At 39.1% G+C, this 16,637-nt stretch overlaps 1 protein-coding gene across 1 annotated transcript in view; it reads right to left on the bottom strand.

The window, feature by feature from the left end:
- Positions 1–16,637, bottom strand: part of LOC111966931 (plexin A3-like) — a 143,128-nt gene that overhangs the window by 118,051 nt on the left and 8,440 nt on the right. The window contains 1 exon segment of the mRNA XM_070444325.1: positions 8,576–8,758. Within this exon segment, the coding sequence (XP_070300426.1) occupies positions 8,576–8,758 (183 nt within the window).

The raw sequence follows: 16,637 nt of genomic DNA, 5'->3' as shown, positions 1-16,637 counted from the left end.
ACGCCTTTCCACACAAGAACGACATGACAGAGATGTGGTAGAAAAACGCTTGAGAACTCTCCTATTCATGTGATACAGAGTGGCCACTTCAGCGACACTCCCCTTAAAACAACACATGGAGAACAATGGACCCTGCTCTCCAGACACAACATCACTCAGCCTTGTTCTGGACCGGGGGATTTACAGCAAACACATTTCCCCATGATCAAACCTGTCGTGGGCCGGGAAGGCTCGTAAATCTAGGCCCTGGCCTGCTCCACAGCCCATTCACCCAACACTGATTTATACTGAAGAATTAGCTCCCATACCAATTTGAGGCTGACGCCAGACGCAGGGAGAATAGAACAGGAGACATCGGGATGCAGACCATGTCATTTAGATTAACACCTGACCTGCTTTACTCATCTACTGCTGTAGATATAAACTGTTATAAGTAATCTTTAGGATGGTGGGCTCTGCTTGAATGTCCTATGGATTGCCAGTGCTGTATGTTGAAGCTCTATAATATACTGTAGTAAATGTCTTCGCTTATGGTAGTATTTCTTATTGAGTCCCAGCTATTCAATATTTCCAGTATCATAAAAAGCCAACATCAAAACAAACCATTGCTTGGCATCTAATATTAAAACAAAGTATTCAATATTGAAAACTGTTGAAGAAACTTGATTCTTGTAGCATTAATTCCCTATGGAAGACGAGACAAGATGACTACATTCGGAGAAATAGGCCAGTTTATTCACACACACACTTGATCGCATGCGCTCGCACACACGCTCACACGCACCACACACAACACACACACACACCACACACACACACACACACACACACACACACACACACACACACACACCAGCAGTGGCACCACACCAACACAAGCAATAAAATATATCTGAGAACCTTGGTCTCATACACAGCCTGTTGCTAACTCATAGACTACGTAATCCAGAAAGGCCTTTTCCTATTTCAGAAGTAATATATTTCTCACTGCAGCCTCCTCCACAGTGGTGATGGGAATATGAGGTGTACTTGGACCAAGAGAGGAAATGATGCAACCAACCACTGCTGCATTAATGACACTCTATTGTCTACATTTCAATACTTTTTTCAAACTGTTGATTACATTACAGTTGTTTCAGCTAAATGCATCTTGCTCAGTGTCACAGTGTAAGTATCCAATAGTGTGTAATAGAATTAGCAGAATCCCAAACAAATACACAGCTGTTCATTACCTACACAAGAGTACAGGTGCAAAATCAAATCAATCGGATGCAATCATCGTTCATTCATAATTATAACTTTACAGTAATTCTTGCCTGAAAGTATCATCTTACAAATCAATACAAATACGTTAAAAGCAGTGCTCCGTTTGGTTCTCGCCACTTAAAATATGTAATATTTTCATAATAGCCTATTCTCAGTTACCCTAGATCTAATGTTGGTTCCTCATTCCTACAGATGTCATTGTATCCCAGTGAAAGCCATTGGTAGGCAGCAGGGAACAGGAAGTACTGGGGCTCATGGGTGATTTCCACATGGCTCCAGAAAGCAGCTTGTGTTCTCTATTCTTTTGCCAAAACAAACAAGCCATTCTGAGAGGAGATATGGTGCAATTATACAGCCTCCTCCTTCATGCTCTAGCTCCCGGTTATGGCAGGTAATCTAACACTTCACACTGACATACAACAAGCTATCCCTCAAAGCAGCATTTCACTGGCATAAAAAACATAACATCCACGGGATGAAACGTGCAATATCCACTTTCAGTTAACCTTTTACTGCAGTGGGCTAAATCAGGGTCACACKGAGTGTTTCTTGGTAGTCTTAAACAAATCTACTTTGAAACAAAAGTACACCTCACACACATGGTTATGGGCTTTAAAAAAGAAGACACCTGTGACATGTCCGATATAGAGTTGAAATGTATTATTATTTTGAGTTTGCGTCCCAATGTTACACTTTATATACATCACAGAAGACTGAAATACAACAAAACTGTTTAACATAGAAACACCGGATTTTCTGCGTTTAAAAAATATATAATGTTGATTAATTATGAAAAATATTAATAACATTCCACCCATAAGGCCACTAGGTCAATTGACTGCAGGAAAGGGCTACACCCCAATTCCACCACTTTTCAACATCATTTTCATCATAATCTCCAGCACAATACCAGTGTCTACATATGTGAAAATGGAGCATTTCTACATTTTGTAGAAGAAAAAATATATAATTATATAATTCAAAAGATGACATCATCAAAAGTTAAGTTTCTTGCTCCCCCACGAGCAAGGAACTTAAAAACAGTGATTTTAAAACTATGACATTTGCAGTGTATTTTGGAGCAAGATAATACCCTCCCCTCTGGCTAGAAACTATTTGCAGGTTTGGAAATCTCTGTTTTTCATACTTTTAATCCTACCCTGTGATGTCACAGAGAAGCATTTTTTAGGACCTTTCTTCTTCTCTTTTTAACCACAGATCATAGAAATGCCCCATTTTCAAATTTGTAGACACTGGTATGGTGCTGGAGATAATGAATATGAGGTTGAAAAGTGGCAGATTTGCCCTTTAAGTAGAACTGTGATGCAACCTATCTATTTGGTTTCTTTGAGGAAAATTCAGTCAGCTTAACACCAAAGCAGCCAGTGGCTGGTGGGAATAAGCCCTTTAAGATTGTGTGAAAATGTTACTTCCCTGCCCGCACTTGGCCTCTGCAGTCTCCTGCTTTTTCTTTCGCAATAATACATTGTCATGCACCACTAAAACATGATTCACTCACAAATTCAAACCTCAACCCACTAAAATTGTGTTTGCAAATAATGGAGTTACAGTTTTTTAATACACCTAATTAATTCATGACGATGATCTATCTGCATTTAAGACAAGTGTGTTAAAGRGGCAAAAAAGCAGCATCTTTAAAAACTTGAAATGGGAAAATGTGCAGAGAGATGATCATAAATGTCTCGCTGTATTATTATTAAGCAGATAAACATATTAGGTACAGAATCCTGTTGACAGACTGTCATCAGTTTGGGCTAAATACTGCAAACTCTGTTTGTAGGCATAGCCTTGTGACCCAGTCATTTTAGCAACAAGCAAGCAGATGGAGGTAGGGAATATATTGAGACATGCATCAACAGGAGACCTCATAAATAACTGGAATAGAAAACAAAACACGAGACTACTCTCCAAGGGGAAGAGATTCTAACTAAACCCGTGCTTTTCAGTGTGTATGTGAGCACAGTTTAATTTCTCATCTGGGAATAGGATGGCAAGAATACAGAACCGGGGTGTAATTAATTTTCTGTACGAAGCATTATAATTACTGTGTCGAGTGAAAAGTAGCAAAGTCAGCCTCTACATCCTGCCCAACATCTCGTCTAACATTAGATGCTCAGTGTCAACTGCAATTGAATCCTGTAAAAATAAACACAACAGACCTCCCATTTAACATACACAACAAGGACGAGGGACTGTGGTATTTATAATAGAATGATTATTGATTCCAATAAAAAACATGATCTTACGTTTGAACTATAAAGATTTCTTCTCATCCAATCTCAAGCTATTATGTCAAATGCAGAGCACAGACTAAATGAATTGATGCTCAAAGATAGAAGGATAGTTTTAACCCAAAGGAAACTAGAGGAGGGATGAAAGATATTGGAGTTGGCTGGGCAGGAAAGAAAGGGGATCATTTCTCAGAAGCACCATTTGGAAAACTGTTATTGTTCTAGGCAGTGGGCACAGAGGGCAGAGTGAGTCATGGGGTGTTTTTTATTTTAACGTAACATTGTGGGGGTAGACCATGATTCTCTCTGGTAGGGTGCAAAACTACATTCTCCTGTCCACAAAAACAATGGAGGGTGACTGAAATAGCATCATAAAGTAGGTATCCCTCTCCCAGTCATCGTCACATTTAGTGGTGGTTTCATTATGTCATTAAGTCCAAAATTAATTCAAAATCAGTGGTCACCAACCGGTCGATCGATAATTTCTGTACAAAAGCCAACTATGAAGGCATAAAGGCTTGCGCTCCTTTTTTTGATGTTGCGCTGTTAGTGGTAACAGCGCTAATTTGATGTTGCGCTGTTAGTGGTAACTTGATTCAGAAGCCCTATGCACCAGGTAGGCAAAGTGTTACCATTTTGAACCATTTAATTTTACAAACTCCGCCTACCCTGTGGACCGGGAGATTTGTGGCTAAATGAGTGTGTCTACTGCGCTGGCCAATCGGATAGCTCAAATCACTGTGCCTACCTACTGTGTCCACAACCCTGTCCACAGCAAAGTTTGATACTAGCCTACATGAGATTTCATAACTTTTAAAACCACGAACAGAGATAGACTGTCAAAAAAACAGCAAAGAGCTGCTGTTGTTATGCGTAAGTTCAAGTCTACGTTTTATTCAGCACTGTCAACACTTTTTATTCAACACTATTACAAAACATAAAACTCACTTCTGTCTACTGCTGCAGCTGCAATGAAGCTGCCAATTGTATCGATAGCGCTGCGTTTTTTWAAATTATTATTAGCAGCTCATCATGTCTATTTTAATATCGAGGAGTATTTCACTTTCTCTGGTTATAGGAGCAACATGAATTTGTGCTTGAGGCAGATGTGGTGCAACTCAAGTTTCGCCATCAGGTGGAAGATGGTGTCCCATCTCTCTGGTCAGTCTCACCAGAAGGAAAGGAAGGAGAGAGCATGGACCGTGAGAGGTGGACCCTCTGCTGCTCTCTCCCTCAATCCGCTGAGACTAATGCTGTGTTTAAAACAACTGGGAACTCGGAAATCTCCGACATCACTGCGTTCAAGARAACTGGGGAAAAACAAGGTCAAGTCATGACGTCAGTGAACTTCAAGTCAGAAAGTCAGAGCTCTAGAAAGATGCCCGAGATTTCAAGATGGATGGCCATTAAAAACGAGATCCAACTGGGGAAAATTGTTTTGAACGGTCATCCAACTTGAAAACTCAGGCATCTTTCTTGAACTCCGACCTGAAGTTCACTGACATCATGACTTGACCTCGTTTTTCCCGAGGTCCCAATTGTCTTGAAAGCACCATGACCATCAGATGCAGGTATCGTCAGTCCAGTAAAATAAAAAAGCAAATTAAATCAGCTGTGCCTTGCATATAGCCAACATGCTGTAACAATGTATTCGGCCCCTCATTCCTACAGAACTGTTTTTATTAGGTTAATGTTAAAAAWTTTAAGTATTGTTTAAAAACAAATCTGAGCAGTAGATCTCGGTTTGCCTTTTGACATCAAAAGTGATCTTGACTCAGAAAAGGTTGGTGACCACTATTCTAGATGGTATTTCAATAAGTATTTTTACAGTTAGACAGTTATGAAAGCAAAATCCAATTTTTGTATTAATCCTAGACGTCACTTGTTAGTGCTTATAAGCACTATCACCATGCACTCTTCTACCACTCCGTTTCCCTGCCAGTCTGAGGTTCACATACTGATTACAAACCACAGATCCACATGAGGGGATGTGATCAAAAATTGCCATACATACGTGTATATCAACCAAAAAGGCTATAATGCATAACACATAGAACTACAATGAATTCAATAGACTAATAATAATTATCTATCTATAGAGTTGATGTCATTAGTCAAGACCCACTAAGGTTTTTCTTTTTCAGAAATGAAGTGCAACTGGGGCAGAGGTTTCCTAAAATAAATGAATACTTTTTTTATTTTTTATARTTTTTTTTATTTTACCCCCTTTCTCCCCAATTTTCGTGGTATCCAATTGCTAGTAATTACTATCTTGTCTCATCGCTACAACTCTCGTACGGGCTCGGGAGAGACGAAGGTCGAAGGCCATGCGTCCTCCGAAACACAACCCAACCAAGCCGCACTGCTTCTTAACACAGCGCGCCTCCAACCCGGAAGCCAGCCGCACCAATGTGTCGGAGGAAACACCGTGCACCTGGCTCCCTTGGTTAGCGCGCACTGCGCCCGGCCCGCCACAGGAGTCGCTGGTGCGCGATGAGACAAGGATATCCCTACCGGCCAAACCCTCCCTAACCCGGACGACGCTAGGCCAATTGTGCGTCGCCCCACGGACCTCCCGGTCGCGGCCGGCTGCGACAGAGCCTGGGCGCGAACCCAGAGTCTCTGGTTCAGTGCCCTAGACCACTGCGCCACCCGGGAGGCCTTAAATGAATACTTATTGACGTGGCGTTGAATATAAACTACCCAGCATTTAAACTCAGTAGGACTCACTGCTGATGATGTTCATCTATTTTAAATGACAGAGCAGCGATGATAACTTGTGTCAACCCAAAATAAACCCATGCAGAAGAAGAAGGAGGCTGGGCATATACTACCGCCAACTCAAGTCAGAAAGGCCATATCTATACAACACAAAGTCCCAAACTAGAGAAACATCATTGATTTTCATAAAGCTTTTATAGACTCAACTGAGAAAAGACCTCCATGGCTTCCACTAGCAAACTCATGGAATATTCAATCCTGTTTTTGACAGAACAATCATTCTACATCAAGCAACAACAAACTGTGAACCATCATATTCATGCATAAAATACCTAATAATGAAGGGAAAGCATTGTCATTTTGAATTTTGTAAAGTTAGTGTGGGCGAGGTGGAAAAAGGATTCTTGTCCATCAATAATGACAAACCACCTGGTATTGACAAATTAGATGGAAAGCTACTGAGCATGTAGTGGACTATATTGCCACTCCTATATGTCATATCTTGAATCTGAGTCTGGAGAAAAATGTTTGTCCTCAGACCTGGAAGGAAGCCAAAGTAATTCCGCTGCCAAGAATGGTAAAGCACCTTTACTAGTTCTAACAACRGACCATTCAGCTTATTGAATCTTAGCAAAAAAATGGTGTTTGACCAGATACAATGCTATTTCTCTGTAAACAAATTGACAACAGACGATCAGCATGCTTATAGAGAAAGGCAATCAACATGTACTGCACTGACACAAACTAATGATCATTGGTTGAAAGAAATCGATAACAAAAAGATGACTGATGATTGTGGGAGCTGTATTGTTAGATTTCAGTGCAGCCTTTGATATGATTGACCATAAGCTGTTATTGAAAAAACATATGTGTTATGGCTTATGTGTTACTTCTGCCGTATAGTGTATTCAAGAGCTATCTATCTAACAGAACAGAGAAGGTTTTCTTTAATGGACACTTCTCTAATGTTAAACATGTAAAGTGTGGTATACTGCAGGGGAGCTCTCTTGGTCCTCGATTCAACATTATACATGTCAGCAACCACAGCTGGTGAAATCACTGCAACCATAAACAAAGAGTTGCAGTCAGATTTWGAATGGGTAGCCAGTAATAAACTAGTCCTGATCATCTCTAAATCTAAAATAATTATACTTGGCACAAATCATTTCCTAAGTTCTAGACCTCAGCTGAATCTTATAATGAATAACCTGGCTGTTGAGCAAGTTGAGGAGACTAAATTACTTGGTGTTCCCTTGGATTGTAAACTGTCATGGTCAAAACATATTGATTTAATGAATGTAAAATGGGGAGAGGTCTGTCCGTGATAAAGAGATGCTCTGCTTTTTTGACACCACACTCCACWAAGCAAGTCCTACAGGCTCTAGTTATAGTTCTTGATTATTGCCCAGGCATATGATCAGGTGCTGCAAAGAAGGACCTAGAAAAACACCAGCTGGCCAAGAAAAGAGTGGAACGTCTTACTCTTCACTGTAATCAGAGGGATAATATTAATACTATGTATGCCAGTCTCTCTTGGGGAGAGACTGACTGCATCGCTTCTTGTTTTTATAAGAAACATTKATGTGTTGAAAATTCCAAATTGTTTGCATAGTCAACTTGCACACAGCACTGACACACACACGTATCCCACCAGACATGCCACCAGGGGTCTTTTCACAGTCTGCAAATCCAGAGCTAATTCAAGGAAACGTACAATATTATAGAGCCATGATTGCATTGAACTCCCTTCCATCTCATATTGTTCAAGTGAACAGCAACKCGGCTTTAAAAAACAGATAAAGCAACACCTCGCAGCACAACGCCTCACCCCTATTTGAACTAGATATTTTGTGTGTATGTCCTGACAGATGCTACAGAATGTAAATCTAATATATGACAATGTTTCTGATAAATGGTCATGATAAATGTAGGCCTAGAATAGTAGGTCTCTGCGTTTTTTCTCTCTCTGTGTTTTACATGTATGCAGTTATGTCCTTACGCTGTTCTTGTCTATTAATGTTCTGTATTATGTCATATTTKGTGTTTTGTGTGGACCCCAGGAAGAGTAGCTGCTGCTATCACAACAGCTAATGGAGATCCTAATAAAATACCCCTAAAAAACACCAATGTGCTACAAATATTTAATTTAATTTAATATTCCAAAATAAATCAGACAAAACGGTTGGTGTTCGGTGAAATCCCATCTCTGCCTCCAACACCAGAGCTTCCCCAGGCCTTCACCTTTTAAGCATTCATGTAAAGAATTCTAACACAGCTACCGGGGAAATAGTTGATCGGCCCAACTGAACAGAAAGAATCAGAATTTCTCTCTTTACCTTTTTGAGGTGTCCGCTGCGGGTTCCCACAAACACCACTGAGTGGTCTCCATAGGTGTAGGCTGCTACTGCTCCCATGCCATCTACACGGTCGTCATACAGAGGGGTCCCCTCTATCACCCGTAGACCCCCCAAAGGCTGGTTCAACACCAGCCCACAGAAATCATCTCCAATCTGCTTTGGCTGCAAAACAAAACAAGAAGGGGACAATGTTCAGGTATTGGATCAAATGTAGCCTATTTACTAATTTGGGATCTGGAATACACAAAATGGTAATAGGTTTTGGTAGCTTTCACATCACACCTCTTGGGGAACATAAAGGAAAATGATAATGCAATTAATTATTAAGATAAGAAATGTAATAAGAAATACCCCTCTGAGCACAGGTGAAACTGTACATTCTTGGCATGTTAAATAGAGATATTTATTTTTGTTCCGAAAGCTACACACTGGGCACAGACTTGTTCAACGTCTAGTTTTGATTTACATTTGGTTTTCAACTAACGATAATTCAACGTGAAATCAACCAAAAAAATGTACAATTGGTGAAAAATATATGAAATTCCCTTACGTTAATAACTTTTTTCAAATCCAATCAGTTTTCCACGTTGATTCAACATCATCACATTTAATATTTTGGTTGAAATAACATGGAAACAATGTTGATTCAACCATTTTTTGCCCAGTGGGTAGGCTGACCATGTCAGTCTGAAACATGCCGGTGTGGGAGGTGCAAACAGTTGTTGATGAGCCTTTATGAAGGATAAATATATCAAACAAGGCCTGTGCCAGAGTCTGGCACGCACACTCTCATTAAGAGGTCAAGTGCTATCGCTGTGCATGAGAAGGGGCTGATAATGCAGATGAAGCAGGCCATAATTTATCAAAAAGAGCCGATTTGCATCAGCTATGGGGAGCCCTGTTCCTCCTAATAAAAACATCCCCCGCCTTCCTAAAGGGATCCAGGTCAGCTACTGATGCTTGTTGTTCTCCTCTCCATCTGCCTTGCTCTGCCCTAAAAACTAACGAGGTGGGTTTGGATGGGGGTGGAGTGCCCTCAGACATTATAAATGTACAGTACAGTTATGGGAGCAGCTCTTCAACTGTTCCTGATTTCAATCCTTGAGACAGGTACCCTAATAAGATGCATTATTTTAAATACCCTGTTGTATTTAAATGGATCACAACTTAACTGTATGTTTTATGAGATCCCTCAGGAAGCTGCGAGACAAATAAATTATACTGTAATACAGTGTTATGACTGGAGTCAGCTTCATTTGAGATAACCTTCTAAAGATAACATTTTCAGAATTTTTTATCCCGGATAAAGTTACTGTAACATACATTTTTCAATTTTTCAAACATTGTATAGATCAGCAGGGATTTTTCATTCTGAAAAAAAAAATCTGGATGATAAAAATACCAAAATAGTCGTCATAGCGTCATAAAGGTGGAGAGTGGTTAAGATATCATAGACCTAGAACGGGTTCGCAAGCCTGTTAAGGCCAGGAACCAAACCCTAATAGGGATTTTTCTTCTCTTAATCATATCACAATCAACTTTTACCAGTTGAATGTAGACACACACACACACAATGTAGACACACACAACACAAATTGTATTACAATCAAGGGTTGGAACTGTTTCAGGGAACAACATTTTTTGAGGAACAGAACCCGAACCGAAAACAAAAGTGATCTATACTGTTCCGGAACAGAACCGTTAAACTAAAAGCATGGGAACCGGTTAATAACATTCCTTTACATTTCGGGCCTTTTTTTCCAGTCCCACAGAAATCGTAACAAAGCGAGCGCCTATGCAAAGCCCCAACTCAGTCACTCAGAAACATATTCCTGCATCTGCCTTCCAGCTGGAAATCTTTGCCAGTGGTGTGCGTAGACTACCTGCCCCCCCCCCCCCCCCCCCCCCCCTCTGAGGCATAGGTTACTGTAGCCTACTGATGATGTCACAACCATAATTCAGAAAATAGGGAGTATTTTAAACCCTTGACACTACAGGTGCTGTTTCAACTTGGACATTATCGTTCCCAAATTAAACTGCCTCGTACTCAATTCTTGCTCGGCAATATGCATATTATTATTACTATTGATAGAAAACAATCTCTAGTTCTAAAACCGTTTGAATTATGTCTGTGGTGAACCAGAACTCTTCTGCAGCGAAATACATGACAGGAACTGCGAAGTCTGAAAACGACTCTGTTCTCAGATCAGTTTAAAGCTCTGTATGTATCCTATGGGTCGACATGAACTGCACCGCCTTCCCCTGGATGCAGTAACCAATGAGAAGTGAATGGAGTTTCTACGTGGTTCTCAGAGATTAAAAAGGCCAAGGAACGAAGGAGCATTTTGAAACGCTCAGATCGACCTAAGATACGTCTGTAATTTAATTCGATATAGGTGTTAGAAACATCATAACGAAGTTATTTTAAACCGAGTATATCAGTTTATGCGAGTATATTGCTATTTTCGGAATTTCCTTAGTATTGCGTTTTGAACATTTGGGCATTGTGTGCCACATAGCTATTGTTAGCTGCTAATTCCGAAGTTGAAGACGACGTTTTACAACCAAGCAACGATTCTTTTGGACAAAGGACCACTTGCCAAGATCTGATGGAAGCTCGTCAAAAGTAAGAGCTATTTATGATGTTATTCCGTATTTATGTGGAAAAATGTAAACGGATTGTCCGCCATTATTGCGGCACTAGTCTGGCTGTAACGCACACTGTATGTCTAGTAACGTTAATTTTTAAAATCTAACTCAGCGTTGCATTAATAACTAATGCATCTTTCATTTGCTGTCCAACCTGTATTTTTAGTCAAGTTTACGATTATTATTGATTAGATTAGGTGCCTTTCCAAGATGGCGCCCCAGAATGCATGACCTGTTGCCACTGATCACATTGTATAACCACGATTTGTGCTGCTAAATATGCACATTTTCGAACAAAACCTATATGCATTGTGTAATATGATGTTACAGGACTGTCATCTGATGAAGTATCAAGGTTAGTCCAAATTATATATATTTGCTGTATTGTTACGATCGCTAACCTGCTGCTGGTAAATTGCTTGTGTGTCTGGCTATTGTGCTAAGCTAATATAATGCTTATTGTGTTTTCGCTGTAAAACACTTAAAAATCTGACATATTGGCTGGATTCACAAGATGTTGGCTTTCATTTGCTGTACGCTGTGTATTTTCAGAAATGTTTTAAGATGAGTAATTAGGTATTTGACGTTGGTCTCTGTAATTATTCTGGCAGCTTCGGCACTATTTCAGATTGCAGCTGCAATGTAGAACTGTGATTTATACCTGAAATATGCACATTTTTCAAAAAAACATATGCTATACAATAAATATGTTATCAGACTGTCATCTTATGAAGTTGTTCTTGGTTAGTGGCTATATAATCTTTATTTGGTCAATTTGTGATAGCTACTGATGGAGTAAAAAAGGTGGAGAAAAAAGTAACGGGTAGCTAATAGATTTACATATTGTGGCTCCCTGTAAAACATTTTAAAAATCAGAAATGATGGCTGGATTCACAAGATGTGATCTTTCATCTGGTGTCTTGGACTTGTGATTTAATGATATTTAGATGCTAGATTACTGGACGCGATGCTAGGCTATGCTAGTCAGCTTTTTTACTGTGGGGGGTGCTCCCGGATCCGGGTTTGGGAGGAATTAGAGGTTAATTAGAGAAGAATGGATTTACTTTTTCAATGCTAGTTAACGATACTATAGTTATCACGTTTTACATTGGATTTATTAACTACAATAAGGTAAGTTAGCCTAGTGGCAGGTAGCCTAGTGGTTAGAGCATTGGACTAGTAATCGAAAGGTTGCAAGATTGAATCCCCGAGCTGACAAGGTAAAAATCTGTCATTCTGCCCCTGAACAAGGCAGTTAACCCACTGTTCCTAGGCCGTCAGTGAAAATAAGAATTTGTTCTTAACTGACTTGCCTAGTTAAATATTATTCACTATTTATATAAATTATTTAGACAAAAATGTCCAAAATGCACCACTTAATTTTTATGCTGATGATACTGTTATTTACTGCTGTGCCTCGTCTCTTTCAGAACTTTCCAGAACTTGCAAACTGCTTTTTATACTGTTCAACATACCTTGTGTCAATTAAAGCTTATCCTCAATACTGACAAAACTAAACTAATGGTGTTTTCTAAAGCAAGAAATAGACCTCTGAACCTTTCACCTATTACTACCTGTCAAGGCAAGGAGATTGAGGTTGTAACCTCATATAAATATCTTGGAATTTTAATTGGTGACGGCCTCTCTTTTAAATTGCATATTCAACAATTTACAAAAAATTTAAACTGAAATTGGGATTTTATTTTAGGAATAAGGCCTGTTTTTCTTTTGAAGCCAGAAGGAGGCTAGTATCAGCTACATTTATGCCTTTACTAGACTATGGGAATATTTGATATATGAATGCTTCCGCTCAGTGTTTGAGATCAATTGACACCCTTTACCATGGCACTTATAGATATATTTTAAACTGCAAAACCCTTACGCACCACTGCACTTTGTAAACCAGGGTTGGCTGGCCTTCTCTAGTCACTCGTAGGCTCAGTCACTGGTATACTTTTATTTATAAAGCCATTTTGGGTTTACTACCTTTTAATTTGCGCATTTTTATTGTTCAGAAATGTGGTGGGTACTCTCTTCGTTCGCTGGACTTTATCCTGCTAACTGTTCCAAATGTCCGAACTGAATTTGGTAAAAGGGCTTTTATGTACTCTGCGCCATCGTCTTGGAACGCCTTACAAAATACTTTTAAACTGGAAGAACTTGTCCCGATTGGTATTTTTAAATCACTGATGAATGATCTTGAGACTGATACCCTGACCTGTCAATGTTTTTAATTTGCTGTTTTTAATTTTTGTTATACTCTTGTGAATTCTATGGTTTTTACTAGATTACTTGTAGTTAGTTTTTCATGTTGTTTGTCTGTAATTTTTGTAATGACTTGGTGCTGCCTATCTTGGCCAGGACGCTCTTGAAAAAGAGATTTTAAATCTCAATGAGCCATTCCTGGTTAAATAAAGGTTCAATTAAAATAAAATTAAAATAAAGGTTACACAAACACACACACCACACTGACCAAAAAGTTACTTTGTTGGCATTTACGTATGTCCCCATTACCAGTAAAACATCATCAGAACCTATTTAATTAATTTACTTGCTGTGCTGTTTCGCTGTTCATTTGTTCAGTTGTTTCATTCTCAACCAGGATTTCTATGGAACGCCGTTTGGGTCTTTGCATGTCAAAAAAGATACACGTCAAATAACACTATTTGACCTGTCAAATAAGCTCGTTAATCAATCAGGACCTGAATATGACTGCACGTCACATAATAATTTAACYCGTTCATACATTTTTTACGTAGTTATTACACATTGATTACACTATCACTTGTATTACATGTCARAACGATTCGTCGATACGTATGCTATGATGCTGGTAAAGTTGTCTCACGCACCTACAYTGCTGGTCKTAAAAAAAAGCTCGCTAGCTCYTGYATGCAAKCAATGTTCTTCCCCKAAAACATAYCAAAACYACATAATCTGTTTCAGTATCTATAGTTAGCTAGCTAACTATATAGCTAGGTGTCATCATCTAAAATAACCCTAATTTATAAGACAGTTCTTATTTGATTCATGGTGGTCGGACACATCTATGTGAAGCTAGCCACAATGAGGATTAGCCACAATAGTGGACTTTGCGGTTAGCCTTCAAAATAAAAGTATGTCATTGACAGTGATGCAAATTAATACAAATAGAATAATTATGCCATAATTTAATAGATCATGATAAACGAGGTTGGAATGTTGTTATATAAAATCAACAAAAGACAGTTATTTGTTAATTTGACAAAAATCTGTTGAAATCACACTGGATGTATTATACTTTAGAATTGCATTGGGGGCTTACTTATTTCACTGTACAGCCTTACCTATGGATTGTGGATCAATGACATGGGTTATCAGTCTACTCAGTGACACCCATAGAAAATTTGAAACAACTGTGAATTGAGCCACATTTATTGTCAACCTATGTGTATTCAACACTATTCCCAAGGAAAAACAATACTGTGTGGATGTTTTGGAGTCTGATAATTCTGAGGAGGACGTTGGGAACAAATATATTGGGTATTGAGTAGACTGTTACCCCATTTCATTGATCCACAATCCTTAGGTAAAGCTATAKAGTGCAATATGAATGTCAATACACACAATAGGCTGAATGGGGAGGTGATTTCACAGTCACAGTCCCGCGATAAGAGATACAACGCTAATATTTGCGTAAACTCTTCACAATTGTGTAATGTAGGCGTCACCGAGTAGACTGATACCCTATTTCATTGCTTCACATTCAAACCTTGTTTAATATTATCTAGTCTAAATATGGTATGGTTCCACCAATTGTAACCATCTGCATCACTTTCAAAGAGGTACTTTTATTTTGAAAGCAAACAGCAAATTCCACTATTGTGCCTAATCCTTATTGTGGCTAGCTTCACAACACATAACCCAGTCAGGTCGAGCTTCACTAGCCAGATGAAGCTAGCTAGCTGCTTATTAGGTTAGCTTTGGGCAACAGGGTTAAGTAGCTGGCTAGCTATTTATTTTCATGAACTGAAGGTCAATTTCAATAGGCAAACAACAAGTGGCTACCTAGCTAATACTTACTCACAAGGATTCCTAAATCATTGCTAAGAATAGTGAAAATGACTGTAGTTTCTACTGGTCATTGTTTTCAGGCTGGTTGTATTGGTGCTATCTAGGTACCAAGCTAAAGCTAGCTAGCTACCCCAGAAGTTGCGGTCGAACAAATAATGCTTTATTACCAACGTGGCATTGTAAACATATCGTTCGTGGCCGGTGTTTGCTTGTTTGCAGACTTTTTTGTACAGCTTTGACAATGCTACTGATAGTAGTGGTGGCGCTTGGCTTGCACTTGCAAATTCAGAACACACAACATTCTATAATAGAACTGTGTTATTTGACGTGTCAAAGTAAAAGCTTATTTAACTCGTCAAATAGTGTTATTGACAAATAGTCTTATTTGACGTGTATCTTTTTTGACACGCAAAGACCCAAACGGCGTTCCATAGTATGTCGTGAAGCTAATAGCAGTGACGCCACTCCTGTGTAACTCCGGTAGGGCAACATCTGAACAATAGCGCACTTGGTAATGTTAATGTGTACCGGTGCTCGACCAGTCGCGAAAGCCAACATCACCCACGACAGAGAACGGTTAATTGTCAAGGGCAATGAATTACATTATCTTAGCCGTTAGTGGATTTCGCCTTCGAGTTGTCTCGCTGAAATTTTCTTACTCTTTTAAATGACTGCTCGACTTGTTGACTGCTCGAGCCACTGTGGGCTAGCTTAGGAATGCTGTGTTGCACGTGTAGCGCAAAATTTTAAGTGGCGTCATTAAGTCATATACATTGTACATGTACGTTATATAGGTATGCTTTGAGATCGGTTTTTCACATTGCCGTTAAACTAGACTAGATGTTGGCATTTTTAGCTAATATCGGTCGATTCCGATATGTTCACCGATATATCGTGCATCCCTAGAAATAATTGAATGTTGAGCTAAATGTTAAAAAAATATATATATATTTCAGAGGTTTAAAAAGGAACAGAAAGGAACGATACAAACCGTGACTTTTTTTGGTTCGAAACCGGTTCCAAACTTTATTTTGCTGGTCAGAACATTGAAAAAAAAAAAAAAAAGATGTTTCTGTTCAGAATGAAACGATTGGATTTTTTTTGGTTTCAACCCCTGATTACAATTCTGTGATATCTCATCACATTTGAGCATATTTGCATATAACACAAATACATTTTTGGGGACACGGGATAAAGACAGCCTTAATATTTTGGTTAAGACATCTCCAGGACAGGACTTACTTAGCCCAAATTATTGATGTATACTTTTTTAATCTTTCTAGCTGAAAAAATACTAAAGACGTATGTAAAATGCATTTTTGGCAAATTGTTTCAAGAT

This window comes from Salvelinus sp. IW2-2015, linkage group LG7 (assembly GCF_002910315.2).
Source record: "Salvelinus sp. IW2-2015 linkage group LG7, ASM291031v2, whole genome shotgun sequence".
In the NCBI taxonomy this organism is placed as follows: Eukaryota; Metazoa; Chordata; class Actinopteri; order Salmoniformes; family Salmonidae; genus Salvelinus; species Salvelinus sp. IW2-2015.
This window is presented reverse-complemented; position numbering and strand designations above follow the sequence as displayed.